This window comes from Thamnophis sirtalis, unplaced genomic scaffold, assembly GCF_051295495.1.
Source record: "Thamnophis sirtalis isolate CommonGarterSnake01/CBP01778 unplaced genomic scaffold, rThaSir2_p1.2 scaffold_3, whole genome shotgun sequence".
Taxonomy (NCBI): Eukaryota; Metazoa; Chordata; class Lepidosauria; order Squamata; family Natricidae; genus Thamnophis; species Thamnophis sirtalis.
In genome coordinates, this window is record NW_028261383.1 from 172,060,470 (window position 1) to 172,078,970 (window position 18,501).

Consider the following 18,501-nt stretch of genomic DNA (forward strand, 5'->3'; position numbering starts at 1 on the left):
CTACAGTGCCGTTTAGAACCGGTTCCAGTTCTCTTCCCCCGCCCATCCGTACATCATCAAGATGAAGAGCGAGAGGAGGAATTCTGGGAGTTGAAGTCTACAAGTCTTAAAGCTGTCAAGTTTGAACACCCCTGGGGTTTTTTTCTAAAGGGTTAGGCGTGCAAGGGACTTGTAACTTGACAGCTTTAAGACTTGCGTGCTTCAAATGCCAGAGTTTCTGAGCCAACATTTTGGTTGCTAAGCAAGAGCGTTGTTAAGTGAGTTTCACCACTTTTTACAAGTTGGCCATGCCCACCCAGCCACATGACTGCCAAGCCACTCCTACTCAGTCACATGGCGGACAAGCCACTCCCACCCAGTCACATGGCTGGCAAGCCACTCCCACAAAGCAGGCCACACCTACAGAAGAGGTTCTAAACAATTTTGAAACCCACCACTGGGAGAAACCCAGGAAAAGATGCAGTTGCATCAAGAAGCAGAGTGTCAAACACAGAGGACAGAAAGTTACCCACAGAAACTAATTAGCCAAAGGTAGCGAGTGGCGCTGAATCTGGTGTATGGTACCCTGTTTCATCAATAGAAAGAGCCTTCAAATAAGGCTTCGGGTTGTAGCTAGATAGATGGCAAAAAATTGGAAGATGGGCAGTTTAGAAATGTGAAATATAATTAAAAGGTAAAGGTTTTCCCTGTCCAGTTGAATCTGACTCTAGGGGGAAGGGCTTATCTCCATTTCTTAGCCAGCATTGCCTAAAGAGATTTCCGTGGTCATGTGGCCAGCATGACTATATGCCGAGGTGCACAAAACACTGTTATCTTCCCACCAAAGTGGTATCTATTTATCTACTCACATTTGTATGCTTTCAAATTGCTATGTAGGTAGGAGAAATACAAATAAACAAACAAAGGAACCCAATATCAATCCTTCCCCTGAGGCAAATTCCTTCCACCCTCCTACAGCAAAAGTGGAACTGTGATTATGAGATTGTAGAAATATTTTGGTGAGGATTACCTACATTAATGTCTAGCAAGAAAGCAGGCACGTAGCTAAGGCAAAAGATGGAAATAATTATCTAACTAGGGGAAACAAATAGAAATAGATCTTTCAGATAACAAGAGACAAGATATTTCTTTTGGTAAAGCTAAGGCATCCCATCCACTGCCCGTTATAGGTACATAGAAATCTACTAGGTTTGACTTAGAATGTACAGGAAAATATACATTTAGGTAGAGTTAATTTTATTGCATAGAATAAATAACAGAAGAGCCGTGCCATTGCTTGTTTATACTTCCAGCATATGGTAATCAAACAAAACTGATTTGGAACATTTTATTTCATTTCAGAATCTCCAACGAGTATTGAACTGCTTCCAGTACCAGATATGGAAGTCGGCAAGCCGTATAAGTTGACATGCCATGTTTTGTGGGTAGCCCCCATCCGGAACCTCACCGTAACCTTGCTGAAAGGAGATGAGCAACTTCTGATAGAAACCTTTGAGGATCACCCTTGGCCTGAAGCTGATGCTTTTTCGGTCAGCCATAACATAACAGCTCAGAAAGATGACTACAACAAGACAATCACCTGCCAAACATCCCTGGATCTGAGACCAAGAGGACCACTCCTGAAAAACACCTCCCAGGGCATATCATTATGGACTTTTGGTGAGATCCCATCCATTGCTCCCGTTCTGATTTAATATTATTTTTATTTTTATTTTTATATAAATCCATTTTCCATTAAGCAGTATGTCATCTAGGTACAAATATTTTGTGTCAACATTGCAATCACGTTCATTATTCAACCTGTCTCAGCTTAATTTCCAATACCTTAAATGTCTAACTAACAATCCTCATCCTAATTTATTTAACTCAATTATATATATAATTACATATATATATATTTACAACCCCTGGTAAGCCCCAATTATGGGAGGAAGCTAACTGCTTCCATCATCTGTCAATCGGCTCATCACAAGAGTCCATCACGACAGAAACCCAATATTTTTACTGTTGCCTTTGTTATATTTGTGTTTTTTTATTTGTGCTGATAAATAAATAAATGGACTCTTGTGACGAGCCGATTGACAGATGATGGAAGCAGTTAGCTTCCTCCCATAATTGGGGCTTACCAGGGGTTGTAAAAATCTAATAGATACCTTTCACCCTGGCTTCACTGATAACAGATAACAGCCTGTGGCCTAATGGCTAAGAAGTCTGCCTAGTATGTAATCTAGCCCAGGTTCAAATCCCAGTAAGGGTATGGCTAGCTGATGAGAGCTAAATAGCTTGAAATAGATCTATACTAGTCTCCCTTTATTTATTTATCAGCACAAATAAACACACACACACACACACACACACATATATATATATATGTAATTCTCTTGTAAAATATGTTTTTTATTTTCCATTTTTCATTTTCATACAGTCACATATATATACTGTGCATAACCGGGGCAATACAACATTAAACAATAAACACAGCAATTCCTCTTGTCAGCAATACCCCCCAAAATAGAAACCCAATGTACCTCTTAGACCCTCCATACACCTCTTTCTTTCACCCCCCTCCAACTTTCCATCTTCCCTCCATCATTCCCCTCTACCCTACTTCCCCTCCCCCTCTACCACTCCTCTCTCCCAATCCACTCCCTCCCTTCCCTCTCACCCTCCCTCCAATCTTCTCTCCCACCCTCTCTACCCCTCTTTCTTCTATCCCTCTACTCCTCCCTTCGGTGTATTTCTACTATCTATTAATATATTCAGCTTGTCCTCTTTTTACAGTGGAATTAAAGAGCAACAGTATACAAGTGCAATCATGTTACTTTAAAATCTAACACATACTATATATTCCCCCCTCCCCCCTAACACCCCACCTCCCTCCCCCCCCCGACTTCCCAGAACCCGTAAACGGTATAGATTTTTAACAAACACAGTCTAAAATATATTAAGACAAAGGAAATTAAAAAAAGAAGTTAATAACATCTCTGCATTGAACTCAGCTTCTTCCTGTTGCACTAGCTATGAACAGTTTAGATTATTCCTAATCTTAAGCATAGGCTATCTGTAATTTCTTAGTCCCGTATTTGTTTTGTATATAGTCAATCCATTTTTTCCAGTCTCGTTTATATCTCTCATTTGAATGGTCTTTAAGATATGCCGATATTTTCACCATTTCGGCTAGGTTTGTAACTTTCAATGTCCATTCTTGAGTTGTAGGCAAGTCTTCCTTCTTCCAGTATTGCGCCACTAACAGTCTTGCTGCTGTTATTAGGTGCAGAACCAAATTAGTCTCTACCGCTATAAAATCAGTACATATACCTAGTAAAAATAACTGAGGAGTAAACTTTATCCTTCTTTTAAAGATATTTTGCATAATCCACCACATTTTTATCCAAAATCCCTTAACCTTTTGACAAGTCCACCATATATGAAAATATGTAGCATCGAGAGAACCGCATCTCCAACATTTAGACTGTACATTCGGATACATAGAAGCCAGCTTTCTAGGATCTAAGTGCCATCTATAAAACATCTTATAAAAATTTTCTCTCAGGTTTTGTGCTTGTGTGAATTTCACATTTCTTACCCATATTCTTTCCCATGTGTCCAACATTATTGGTTCTTCAATATTTTGAGCCCACTTTATCATACAATCTTTAACTAGTTCCGTTTCCGAATCCATCTGTATTAGTACATTATATATCCTCTTTATATGCATTAAACTTTGATCTCTTATTTGGTTAAACAAATTATCCTCAACTTGGATAAAACCAGTTTTTTGGTATATTTTCCACCTGGCCTGTAATTGGCCATACTGAAACCATGTTTGAACTACCTTCTCCTCTTTCAATGCCTCTAAAGATTTTAGTTGTAGCACCCCCCCTTTCCAAAGTGAGAAGTTGTCTGTAGGTGATTCTATCCTGTTTTTGTGCTATATTCATATTTTCAATTGCATGTCTAGGAATTGCCCACATGGGTAACTTGTCATTTAGTTTATATTGGTATTTTTTCCAGACCCGCAGTAAAGCATTTCTTGAGATATGACTTTTAAAATTCTTATCCAATTTTTTGTTGAATAACAAGTAAGCATGCCAACCATATACCAGATCGTATCCCTCGATATTCAGTATTCTATCGTTGGTTAAATGGGTCCAATCGCTAATTGCGGATAGCGCCACTGCATCATAATATAATTTTAGGTTAGGTAATTTCAAGCCTCCTCTCTCGCGTACATCTTGCATTATTTTCATCTTTACCCTCAGCTTCTTTCCGGCCCATACAAATTTGTTGATACCCTTCTGCCATTCTAAAAGATTCGCATCTCTGTTGTCTTTCTGTAGAGCTATTAAGATTCACTTGTTTCAACACGTTTTTGTGTCTCCGGGGTGTGTTTCTTCTTTCATTGATGTTAATTGCATACATGGGCCAGCGATAATCCTCAGAGCAGGGGTGGGTTCCTGCCAGTTCTAAGCTCTTCTATAGAAGAGATTCCACAAATCTACAGTGCTGTTTAGAACCGATTCCAGCTTCCTCCCCCCACCCGTCCGTACATCATCAAGATGAAGAGCGAGAGGAGGAATTCTGGGATTTGAAGTCCTCAAGTCTTAAAGCTGTCAAGTTTGAACTCCCCTGGGGTTTTTTTCCTAAAGGGTTAGGGGTGCGAGGGTCTTGTAACTTGACAGCTTTAAGACATGCATGTTTCAAATGCCAGAGTTTCTGAGCCAACATTTTGGTTGCTAAGCAACCACCACATTTTACGAGTTGGCCACGCCCACCCAGTCACATGGCCGTCAAACCACTCCCACCCAGTCACATGGTCAGCAAGCCACTCCCACAAAGCAGGCCACACCTACAGAAGAGGTTCTAAAAAATTTTGAAACCCACCACTGCCTCAGAGCTTCAGTAAGTCATGCACAGTTGGGTTTTTAATTTTACTGTTGCTTGGGAGTCTGTAAGCAATCCAGAATCAGATGCAATTGGAGTAGTATATAAACAGCAGTCTGAATTCATTTTCCAAATAAGGATGTTAAGTTTGCAAGTTTGTCCCTATTGAAGCTCTGTGTCTGAACTAAACACACGTTGGGTTTCCTATTATTCAGTATTAATTTCTAACTTTTCCTCTACTCACCTATTTCCATTCATTTTTGCATCAGCTATCTCTATTTTGATTTCAGGAACTGCAGAGCAAGATTATGTGGAAATTTGGCCCCCAAATCCTGTGGTGGAATTTGGAGGCTCTCTTGACATGAACTGCACCAGTACCTGTGAACATATTGGCATTGAGTCTGCCTATACAAAGGTTCCCATTGGAAATGGTTCCAATTGGAAAGCCTTTCGTCTCAGCAATGTGAACTACTGGGCAGCCAGCCCTTTGTGCTATGCTGAATGTAAGACTGGACAGAAGAAATCTCCAAAGGCAAACATCATTATTTATAGTAAGTCACTTGCTGGATGGTGTCAATTATGTTCTAGTGTTACCCGAACTGGAGAATTTTAAGATGGTTGGACTTCAACCTCCAGAATTCTCCAACCAATATGGTCTTTAATAAGAATTCTAGGATGTGAAGTCCACACATTTCAAATTTACACAGGCTATAGCTATAGCTCTTTGATTTTTGTGTGGGAATAGGATGCTCCCATCCTTTCAGAACCCGGCTCAGATTCAGGAGAAACCAGGGGTGGGTTCCTGCCAGTTCTAACCTCTTCTATAGAAGGTTCCACAAATCTACAGTGCCGTTTAGAACCGGTTCCAGCTCCCTCCCCCCACCCATCCGCACATCATCAAGATGAAGAGCGAGAGGAGGAATTTTGGGAGTTGATGTCCACAAGTCTTAAAGCTGTAAAGTTTGAACACCCCTGGGGTTTTTTTCTAAAGGGTTAGGGGTGCGAGGGTCTTGTAACTTGACACCTTTAAGTCTTTCTCTCTTCAATGCCAGAGTTCCTGAGCCAACATGACTGAAGGAGGAATTCTGGGAGTTGAAGTCCACAAGTCTTAAAGCTGTCAAGTTTGAACATCCCTGGGTTTTTTTTCTAAAGGGTTAGGGATGCGAGGGTCTTGTAACTTGACAGCTTTAAGACTTGCAGACGTCAATGCCAGAGTTGCTGAGCCAACATGACTGGAGGAGGAATTCTGGGAGTTGAAGTCCACAAGTCTTAAAGCTGTCAAGTTTGAACATCCCTGGGTTTTTTTTCTAAAGGGTTAGGGATGCGAGGGTCTTGTAACTTGACAGCTTTAAGACTTGTGTGCTTCAAATGCCAGAGTTTCTGAGACAACATTTTGGTTGCTAAGAAAGAGCATTGTTAAGTGAGTTTCACCACATTTTACAAGTTGGCCATGCCCACCAGGTCACATGGCTGGCAAGCCACTCCCACCAGGTTACATGGTCAGCAAGCCACTTCCACTCAGTCACATGGCCAGAAAGCCACTCCCACAAAGCAGGCCACACCTACAGAAGAGGTTCTAAAAAAATTTGAAACCCACCACTGGGCATGGTACATAATAATAAAATACAACTTTTAACAATCTGGTACAATAATACAGTACATTTAATAATATAGTACATTCCAATCTGAGAACACAAAATGTAAGGCCTCTCTAAGATAATGGCCGATAGCAGGAGTGTCAAACTCAAGGCTCAGGGGGGGGGGGAGCCAGCAGCTAGAAATGCCAGAGTTTCTGAGCCATTTTGGTTGCTAAGCAAGAGCGTTGTTAAGTGAGTTTCCCACATTTTACAAGTTGGCCATGCCCACCTAGCCACATGACTGCCAAGCCACTCCCACCTGGTCACATGGCTGGCAAGCTACTCCCACAAAGCAGGCCACACCTACAGAAGAGTTTCTAAACAATTTTGAAACCCACCACTGGGAGAAAGCCAGGAAAAGATGCAGTTGCATCAAGAAGCAGAGTGTCAAACACGGAGGACAGAAATTTACCTACAGAAACTAATTAGCCAAAGGTAGCGAGTGGCGCTGAATCTGGTGTATGGTACCCTGTTTCATCAATAGAAAGAGCCTTCAAATAAGGCTTCGGGTTGTAGCTAGATAGATGGCAAAAAATTGGTAGATGGGCAGTTTAGAAATGTGAAATATAATTAAAAGGTAAAGGTTTTCCCTGTCCAGTTGAATCTGACTCTAGGGGGAAGGGCTTATCTCCGTTTCTTTTTTTTAATAATTTTTATTTTTATTACATAGACAACACAAGCACACAACAACAACAACAACAACAAAAAACCATCATCACTTACAGCATGTCGTTTGGTTACAGGTGTTTTAACATCCATATTCTCGAATAATATTAACCATTTCAGATTTTTCATCTAGTATAACTAAATACCTCACTTTCATTGTACAGTATATGTTCAGTTACAATTAATATTATTTTTTTCCAGTAAATCATGATTCCCTTACATTCTTGATTATCTTTTTTATAACAGTATACCTTTATATAATCCCATGTAATAGAAAAAATATTTTTTTTTACCAACCCTTTATATTTGTATATCACTGTTTTCAATTATGCATAATTCCACCAATCGACTATCAGGTATGCTTATGTTCATTATTATCCTTGTACATCATACATTCAAACAGAAATCTTATTCCTTCATTTTTCAACAAAATATTCTAAATAGTCGCTATATATATATATATATATATATATATATATATATATATATATATATATATATATATATATATATATATATACACATACCAATTTTCAATTATTCCCTTATTAAAATTATTTATCAACGACAAGATATCATTGTAGTATGTTCTTAACGTTATACATTATATCACCATGTGTTAACAGCAGCCAGAATCATATTTGCAAAAAACTGGAAAAATGAAACAATACCAAAACAGGAAGAAGTTATCCGAAAAATAATGGACTGTGCAGAAATGAGTAAATTGACACTTGAAATTAGAGAACAAGAGGATGAGCAATTTTATAAGATATGGGACTTGTTTTATCAGTGGCTGGGGGAAGAAACTTGGAAATGAAAAATGTTTTACTCATGCTTTAACTGAAGGAGTTAAATGATAACACAATCATGCTGTGAAATAAATTAACAATGATACAATGAAAAACTAATATATCTATGAATTGAATACTTTAGAACTTTTTGTTTTAAAAAGGATAAGGATAATAATGATTTTATGTATACTAGTTATCTCCGTTTCTTAGCCAGCATTGCCTAAAGAGATTTCTGTGGTCATGTGGCCAGCATGACTATATGCCAAGGTGCACAAAACACTGTTATCTTCCCACCAAAGTGGTATCTATTTATCTCCTCACATTTGTATGCTTTCAAATTGCTATGTGGGTAGGAAAAATATAAATAAACAAACAGAAAAAAACAATATCAATCCTTCCCCTGAGGCAAATTCCTTCCACCCTCCTACAGCAAAAGTGGAACTGTGATTATGAGATTGTAGAAATATTTTGGTGAGGATTATCTACATTAATGTCTAGCAAGAAAGCAGGCACGTAGCTAAGGCAAAAGATGGAAATAATTATCTAACTAGGGGAAACAAATAGAAATAGATCTTTCAGATGACAAGAGGCAAGATATTTCTTTTGGTAAAGCTAAGGCATCCCATCCACTGTCTGTTATAGGCATATAAAAATCTAAAAATACACGTATTTTCCAAGCTGGAAAATATGTACTTAGGTATAGAGAATGTTATTGCATAGAATAAATAACAAAAGAGCCGTGCTATTGCTTGTTTATACTTCCAGCATATGCTAATCAAACAAAACTGATTTGGAACATTTTATTTCATTTCAGAATCTCCAGCGAGTATTGAACTGCTTCCAGTACCAAAAATGGAAGTGGACAAACTGTATAAATTGACATGCCAAGTTTTTGGTGTAGCCCCCATCCGGAACCTCACCGTGACCTTGCTGAAAGGAGAAGAGCAACTTCTGATAAAAACCTTTAAGGATTACACTCACACTCAAGTTGATGCTGTTGAGGTCAACCATATCATAAAAGCTCAGAAAGATGACTACAACAAGATAATCACCTGCCAAACATCCCTGGATCTGAGACCAAGAGGACCACTCCTGAAAAAGACCTCCCAGGGCATATCATTATGGACTTTTGGTGAGATCCCATCCATTGCTCCCGTTCTGATTTAGACATACTACACCCTGTGGCTAGACAATGCTAATTCTCCACAGGAGGGGTTGGTCCACCTATTCCACTGTTTGCACAGATTTGATGCCCCCTACAGTTCAATAATGGTATCCTATTTTCTTCACTACCGGTTCGGTAGCGGTAGCAAGCGTGCGCACATGCCCAGAAGGTCCGTGATGATATCAGGGTGGGTGGGCGGAGCCTTGCACCACCGCCACTACCAGTTCGCGCGAACAGGTGCGTACCGGCAGCATACCATCTCTGCTACAGTTGCCCCAACAGCACTCACCCCCTGAGAGGCTAAGGAGAAGGTACTATTGTGGCTGTGATTTCTTTTGCAATAACTGACATGATTTCTCTTTCTTCGTTGGCAGATTTTGCAAAGACTCCCCTGCTCCACGCTGGCCTGTTCTTAGAAGCTGGGACCCCGATGAAAGTGACGTGTGATGCACCTGAGGTTTCCCCAGCCAAAGAGGCCAGGTTTCGTCTGTGGTTTGCAGGGAAACCTCTGACCTTCAACACCATTGTGATGGGGGACTTGGCAAGTGCCCAGGCTGTGATAGCCGCTTCCTCAGTTGGAGAGCATCAGTTGCTCTGCTCGGTGTCTCTGGGGCCAGTGGCCAAAAGTGTGACAAAGATGGTGAATGTGTTTGGTGAGTCTCATATCTGTAATTATTAACACAGAGAGAATTAGAAGAGTTGTCTTCCATCTATTATTAGTTATGACTTATTTTGAAAAAGAAAACTTCAGTTAAAAAAAAATCAGATTGTTTAAGTAGCTGAAGCTCTTTGAAATGAATGGAATTGAAGAAATTCTTCCTAGTTGTATTTTCATTGAGACTGAAGAACAACTACTAACGGGTGAACCATATTCCTACTCAAATTAAATACACACGGAGCTTGAATCTAATGCAAATCATTGGAGAGAATGAAGCATGGAATAGAATGCCAGGATTTGGGAAATCTGATTGCAAATGACTGAGAAACAGTTTCCAGTTTTTCTCACATTGCCAGCCAACAGTGTCCCTGCATCAGTGGTGGGTTTCAAAAAAAATTTGGAACCTACTCTGTGGGTGTGGCCTCCTTTGTGGGAGTGGCTTGCCAGCCATGTGACCTGGTAGGAGTGGCTTGCTGGCCATGTGTTCTCTCTCTCTCTCTCTCTCTCCCTCTCCCTCTCCCTCCTTCCTTTTGTCTCTCTGTCCCTTTTTTCTTTTTTTCTTTCATCTCTCTCTCACTCTTTTTCTTTCTTTTTTCTTTATTTATTTATTTCTTCCTTTCTTTTTCTTTCTCTCTCTCTCTGTGTCAGTCTGTCTGTCTGTCTGTCTGTGTGCGTGTGGCAGTGGTGGGTTTCAAAAAATTTTGGAACCTCTTTTGTAGGTGTGGCCTGCTTTCCAGGTCCACTGGTGGAACCTCTTCTAACCGGTTCAGTAGATTTGATGAACCGGTTCTACCGTATAGGTGCAAACTGGTAGGAACCCACCTCTACATCACACTGAATATTATTACTACTGAAATTAACCACATTGTCTTCTCCATTCTAGATCGTCCCCAAATAGATGATTCCAAATGTCCCCATGCCCTGACTTGGAAGGAGGGAAGTACAACATCATTTACTTGTTCAGCCCTGGGCAACCCCACACCAACTGTTCAGTGCTGGAAAGATGGGCGACCTTATAACATTGGGGAACCACAGCTAGTCCAGAGAGAGCATGGTGGCATTTATCACTGTAATGCTACCAACCAGTATGGCTTTGATGTTAGAGATGTGACCATACACGTTGAATGTAAGTTCACCTCTTGCTCTAAAGAACTAGAATTGTGGGCTAGTATTGCTTAACCAGGACTATGTTAAAGTTCATTTGTCACATCTAAGTTAGAAATGTAACCCAATAAAAGAAAGTGATAGGAATCCTCATCCCAGCTGTTGGTATCACTTCCAACTATGACGCAATCCAGAAAGGCTGATAACGTTTCTAATGGATAAAAGCAAGCATCTACTATGAATAGTGAAGAGGTTCCCTTATGTGTGGATATGAACTGATTTTCATGCACCCAGATAATACTTACCTTTGATTCACCATTTTCTGGCCTAATGCCAAAGAAATATATTAACTTTTGATTCTCATCCCCTGCGTCCATCCCACCAGCTAGGGATTAGGAGAACAGGCAGCTAACATTTAAGGAAGGCAGCCACTTGCAGAGAGTGTGTATTTAGATGCAGCAAAACATTCCCGATACCTCTTTTAGAATTCGGAGATATCAACCCGGCTCAGAGTTTTTCACCTAGAACATTTCCTAAAATGTGAGGAATCTCAGCAAGGGACTAACTTTTTGCAAGTTAAGTTTTCCTAACAGAAAACGGGGTAGTTTGGTTATAGTACCAGGATAAAAATCAAGAGACTGAGTTCTACTCTTGCTTTAAGCTTAAAGTCTTTGACTTTGAGCCATTCAGCCTTTCTCTGTCCTAGCAAGAAGGCAACAGCAAGCCACTTCTGAAAATCTTGCCATGAAATCTTCAGGGATTTCTCTGTTGGCAGGAGTCAAGAGTAACCTGAAGGCATACACAAAAACAATAAACAGCAAGACAGATTGAGACTCAGCAGAACTTTGAAACTAGGGATGGAGAATTCCTCCAACTGGAGAATTCTGGGAGTTGAAGTCCACACATCTTAAAGTTCGGAAAGTTAAACCTACTGATTAACAGTACATGTTCTGTCCCGGGCAATGAGGTCTCGCTTGGGCAGCCAATTAACTCCACGCGTAGGAATCTCTTTCAGATCAAGTTTATTATCAGACATTCTTAATGGTAAAACTTACAGTTCAGTGTTAAGATACTTCTGACTTCTTTAATCTGGTTCCATTACGTGGTGTAAAAAGACATTAATTTCTCTAACCCATGCTGTGACGCAAGACTGCTTTCTGGTAGACAAAGGGCGATTCAGAGAGTGACCAGTAATAAATCATTTTTCCTGTGCAGAGTATCCTGCTGCCCAATCAGGGAACACAGATGTGGTCACATGTTATGGAGCTACATTTCCCACAAGGCAGTTCTGCCTACATGCCCAGTGGTGGGTTTCAAAATGTTTTAGAACCTCTTCTGTAGGTGTGGCCTGCTTTGTGGGAGTGGCTTGCCGGCCATGTGACTGAGTGGAAATGGCTTGCTGGCCATGTGACCAGGTGGGAGTGGCTTGCCGGCCATGTGACTGAATGGGCGTGGCCAACTTGTAAAATGTGGTGAAATTCACTTAACAATGCTCTTGCTTAGCAACCAAAATGTTGGCTCAGAAACTCTGGCATTTGAAACATGCATGACTTAAAGCTGTCAAGTTACAATACCTTCGCACCCCTAACCCTTTAGAAAAAGACCCCAGGGGTGTTCAAACTTGACAGCTTTAAGACTTGTGGACTTCAACTCCCAGAATTCCTCCTCTCGCTCTTCTTCTTGATGAACTACGGACAGCCTGTGGGAGAGAGCTGGAACTGGTTCTAAACGGCACTGTAGATTTGTGTAATCTCTTCTTTAGAAGAGGTTAGAACTGGCAGGAACCCACCCCTGACCATGCCTGAAAAATAACTGCTACTATTACTGCATAGTTGGTAGAACTGTAATGCTATGGACCTACTCAATGCTAAATTTTAATGCATTCATTTTTTTCCCCTTTCGCAGCTCCTCAATCCATTGGCCATATCATTGGCTATACAGTTGCTGTGGTGGTGTTTATTGCTCTTGTGGCTGGCATAGCTTATTGGATAAGCTATAAACAAAAGCTTGTGGAATACCGACTGCAAAAGAAACAGCGACAGCCACCACAAACTGCTCAAAACTCAGCGGAGCAAAGATTCCTGAATGGCGAAGCAAATGTCTAAACAGACCGGTGTTTACTACAAACTGAAGAACCACTTGTCCCAATGCCAGCAGGAGTGTAGCTGTGTTCAGTGTTCATCACTCTACTTAGCTGCAAAAAGAAGATGTTAATTACATGCCGTCAAGTCGTTATTCATTTATATTTTCTTGGGCTGAGTTATCTAGGTTTTTCTGAGTTACAGCATTTGTAAATGCCTCAGTGAAAGCATGCAACCGCAAAGGTGCATTGCACCATTGCTTCTTGATTTTGTTGAGGAGATCCTACTCAAAGTCCTACTTCATGGTCATCTGGGAGAAGAAAGTGTCTTGAGGAAGAAGATTTTATTTTTCTATAGTGTATTCTTAAGCACTTGGTATAACTTGACAGCCTTCTTTGGGGATGCTTTCATTGGCACTGCCCAGGGGTAGAACAATAGTTCTGAATTGGTTGCCCGCATGCTGCAGATGGGACTTAGAAGTAAACCAAAAGTATCTGTAACGCAACTCATGCTCTTTGCTAACTTTCATTAGTTAACAACTTAGTTCATTGCTAAGTTTCATTGAAACTTCAAGCCCTCAAAAGACTATGAATGACAAATATGACCACAGAATATATGTCAACATATGGATGTTTTACATATAGGTATATAATACTTATTTCAGGAGGGAGGAGAGGAAGCCTTTTTGTTTCTCTTATGCTGGGACCCAGTCCTAGAAAGAACGAATAATGGACCTTAAGATACAGAGGGCTGAGAACCGCTGATGTTAGAATTCTTTTGTGAGAAAAAGCAAATGCAATCACTTGTGTTGAAGGACTCTCCTTGGCAGAAGGAAATGCATTTGTGGCAGACAAGATATGTAAGGTGACCAGATTTTCAGATTGGTAAAGAAGGACACCTTTGACCGAGGGGGGGGGGATTAAAAAATTTATATGGAGCAACAAAATTTTTCATACAACGCAAAAATAGTATTGTAATGGGTTTTTTTTATTTCAACATAACTACAATTTACAAATATAAATTGTAACTGTTGCCAAACATCCGAATTTTGATCACGTGACCATGAGGATGCTGCAATGGTCGCTAAGTGTGAAAATGGTCGCTAAGTGTGAAAAATGGTCATCGGTCACTTTTTTCAATGCCATTGTAACTTTGGTCACTATACCGCCTTTCTTGCCACAGTTCTTAAGTGAATCTTAAGTGAAGATGTTATATCTTAAGTGAATCTTAAGTCTTAAGTGAAGATGTTATACAGTAGAACCTCTGGTCACAAACGCTTCTGACCAAAATATTCACATTCTCCCCGCTGCTGATTTCCCCTTCTGCACCATTTTTTTTCTAAGCGCCAAATTTCCAAAATTAGGTTTGATTCATGACCAAATCAGTTTGTGACCAAAGTTATGCAACGAATTATGGTTGTGACCAGAGGTTCTACTGTATTCATGCCTTTACATACTCTATATCTCCTCAAAATGTTGCACAGCCTTCATAAGTTTCTAATACAGATAAAATTAAATACAACATCAAAACCATAAAAAAGTAAAATTAACCTTGCTGGAAAATTCTATGCCTGTCTTGCTATTATTACTGACACACTTGCTGCAGTATTTGATGGCTAAAAGAAAAAAAATGTTAAAGTGTGTATTATGTTCACTCCCATGTCTTGTCTGCTGCGTTGATTTTGAATTTATTAAAAGAGCTTATTTTACATCAAATCCCTCTCATATTATTCTCCTATGTTCAATAAACCCTAAGAGACAGCATACTATACATGAAATTCCTGTAACTGTATATTTAGTAAATTGTGGAGCTGAGTTTATCCAATTAACTCAGTTTTTGGACTTGAGTAATCACATACAATAAAGGAAATAAAACTATTTAGAATGAAGTGTAGTTGGCTATTTGTGATTAAGGGTGTCATGCAGAAACAATTATAGTTTTGATCAGGAAAATACCCTAAAAAAAAACCTTTGTTCTTTCAGGTTTTTTTTTAATGATTTTTCCATGGCACATCATAGTGTTACACATATTGTTTTGAATAAAAAAAACAGCAGCTGCACATTTTTAAAATCCTACATTATTTTAAAATGCATTAAAAAATAAAAGAAAAAAACCCAGCACACTTACCAGCAGGCAGAAACTCCAAGTCAATTCAAAATGATACAGATGTTAATACAAAGAATTGAGCAAATTGAAACTTTCCCACCATTTTGGAGCAGTCCTCCAACCTCCGTGCCCCCCCTTGAGAAAATCCAGGAAGTAACACTGGCGACCTCTCTAGCCATTTCCTGCAGCTCTATGGTACTAGATCATTTTTTTCTTATAAAATTAGGTAAACGCGACGCAGCACGGCGCAGGGGGGGAAGGTGCGTTTTGTTGATTTAATGTTTTAATATCTTCAATGAAAGTACTGAGACAGAGAGAGAGAGAGGGATTAAACAGGGTGTCGTTTGTCTTGCCCCGGTTAGGATTTCTTAAGCAAATCCACTGGGCTTTCAACACGAAGCCAGAAAATTGGGACTTTTTTAAAACGCGGAGGGACACGGGAAAAATTGTTATAAAGCGTGCTTGTCACACTGAAATCGGTACGTCTGGTCACCTTAAAGATATGTGCATGAAAGAATAAATTAATGAAAGTGAGATGCCTTGAAGGACCAGGCAGGAACAGACTGACCTTCTGACCATTCATTTCCTCTTGGAGAATGAAAGGGACATGATTATATGAGCACATATGTCCAGCCCATTAAAAAACTGTCTGTGACTGTCCTTCTTTCCTTCCTTCCTTTTTTACCATGCCCTTGAAGTTCTTTAATTCTTAAATGCCAGGCCTTGGGAGGGGGGAAGGAAGCCACAAGAAAGTGGATGGAGCATACTGGTTCCCAGTGGTAGGCCCAGGAACAGTGCCCAGCATTCAACTTAAAGTCTGTACCTCAGACTGGAGATTGCAGAGTGGAAACATACATTGAAATCTCCCAGCTCCCTCACAAGCTTTTCTCTCAAGAGTGACAAAAGTAAGGTTCTAATTTAGGCAAGAAAACCCAAATCATGGGTATAAAATAGGAGATACCTGGTGACTTAATAGTAGTGACTGTGAGAAGGATTTCAAAGTCCTAGTTGTCAATCACTTAGTAACAATTTATAATGGCTTGGTAAGATCACACTTGGAATATTGCATCAGTTCTGGTCACCACAATATAAAAAAACATGTTGAGACTTTGGAAAGAGTGCAGAGATGAGCAACAAAGATGATTAAGGGGCTGGAGGCTAAAACGTGAAGAACAGTAGCAGGAACTGGGTCAGGGGTGGGCTTCAACTGGTTCGTGGCGGTCCCCGCGAACCGGTTGGTCGGCGAACCCGGAAGTAAGTAACTTCCGGGAATGCCAAAAAGCCCGCCCGCCCGCCTGCGCTCCTTACTGGTCTTTGAAGGCTTCTGTGCTTCCGCGCAGGCGCATGGCACATACAGCGCCTGCGCAATTCTCCGCGAGCAGCTGGAGCATCGCGCAGGCGCTAAGATGCATGCGTGAACTGTGTTTGTGCACGAGGATGCCGCCGGCCCCGTTCCAACCGAACCGGTTGGAACGGAATAAGCAACCCACCACTGAACTGGGTATAGTAGACCAGAGAAAAGAAGAACTAGGAATGATATGATAGCAATGTTCCAATATTTGAGGGGCTGCCATAAAGAAGAGAGGATCAACCTATTTTCCAAAGCACCTGAGGGCTGGACAAGAAGCAATGAATGCAAACTAATCAAGGAGAGATTCAATCTAGAACTAAGGAGAAACTTCCTAACAGTTAGAACAACTAATCCGACTTACCTCCAGAGGTTGTGGGTGATCCATCACTGGAGGCTTTTAAGAAGAGACTGGACACAGCCACTTGTCTGAAATGGTACAGAGTTTCCTGCTTGAGCAGAGGGTTGGACTAGAAGACCTCCAAGGCAGGGCTGGGTTTCAACCGGTTCGCACCGGTCCCTGCGATCCGGTTGGTCGCCGAACCCGGAAGTAAGTAACTTCCGGGAACGGCGAAGCCCCCCCCCCGCGCCCGCGCGCGCCCGCACACCCGCGCCCGCTCCTTACCCAGTTTTTTTTTAATTTCGCGCTTTCCACGCATGCGCAGAACGCCTGCGCGATCCTCCAGGAGCAGCTGGAGCATCGCGCAGACGCTAATATGCATGCGCGCGCCGCGTGCGTGCACACGCGTGCCGCGTGCGTGCGCGAGGACGCCGCTGCGTGCGCGAGGACGCCGCCGGCCTCGTTCCAACCGATCCGGTTGGAACAGGGCGAGAAACCCACCCCTGCTCCAAGGTCACCTCCGGCTCTGTTATTCTGTAGGCTTAGACCAGTGGTGGGATTCAAATAACTTACCAACCAGTTCTCTGCCCTAATGACCATCTGGGTAGGTGAGGCTCAGTGGTCATGTGATTATGTGGTCGTGGCCAAGTCAATGTCACTCAGGTCGGTGGGCACTTCGCCTTAGTTGTTACAATGGTAATAAGAGTTAACCGGAGAGGCAGTTTCTGTAAGCAGGGCAATAAAGATGAGGCTAGAAATAACTCCCAAATGTTTCCTTCCTGCCTTCCTTACAGGATTAGCCCTGTAAAGTGGGAAAAACCAAAAGATTTCTTCCAACAACCGGTTCTCCGAACTGCTTAGAAAGTTACCAATCGGTTCTCCCAATTAGGTGCGAACCGGCTGAATCCCACCACTGGCTGAGACCTTTTCTTATCTACCCTTACCTTATAATCCTGAGAAGAAGGGGAAAATAAACCGGATGTTTGAAAAGAACAACTACAAGCTTTTTAGCTTCATGAAAAAGAAAAAAAAGACCAAAAAATATTATTTTGGAGACACTACTGGACTATATTCCGTTGGTGAACAGAGTAATTATGAGCCTTTGGCCATATAAGGAACAGTGCAATGATTGCAATGTTAGTTTGTACAAGTGGCCCTTATCAGGTAAATCCACTGGATTCTCATGCAGTGAGATCCCCAGGAAAATTGGGAAAGGACTCTTGCTTTTGACTGAAAAAGACCAATCACACTGAGCTACATCCAATTGCTCTGGCTTGTTCAAACTAGCAATAGCAATAGCAATAGCAATAGCAATAGCAGTAGACTTATATACCGCTTCATAGGCCTTTCAGGCCTCTCTAAGCGGTTTACAGAGAGTCAGCATATTGCCCCCAACAATCTGGGTCCTCATTTTACCCACCTCGGAAGGATGGAAGGCTGAGTCAACCCTGAGCCGGTGAGATTTGAACCGCTGACCTGCTGATCTAGCAGTAGCCTGCAGTGCTGCATTTAACCACTGCGCCACCTTGGCTCTTTCTCATTCATAGAATTTCTCATAGATTTCTCATAGACTTCCTCATAGATTTCTCATCCCTTACCACAACCACTCCATGAGATCAAATAGATCTAAATGCATTTGATGATAGCTTTGGGCCCCTGACTCATTAGGATGGAAACCTTCATGTATGTGTGTGTGAGGAGAAGCATCCAATTACTATACT

General features: G+C 41.2%; 1 protein-coding gene across 1 annotated transcript; it reads left to right on the top strand.

Moving 5' to 3' along the window:
- Positions 1–1,379: 1,379 nt before the first annotated feature.
- LOC148048383 (intercellular adhesion molecule 1-like) lies at positions 1,380–13,545 on the top strand. Its single transcript, XM_087708290.1, has 6 exons — positions 1,380–1,659; positions 5,175–5,435; positions 8,793–9,110; positions 9,518–9,796; positions 10,685–10,927; positions 12,811–13,545. Exons 1-6 carry the CDS (start codon positions 1,380–1,382, stop codon positions 13,008–13,010), a joined length of 1,581 nt encoding a protein of 526 aa, XP_087564416.1. The 3' UTR covers positions 13,011–13,545.
- Positions 13,546–18,501: the final 4,956 nt, after the last annotated feature.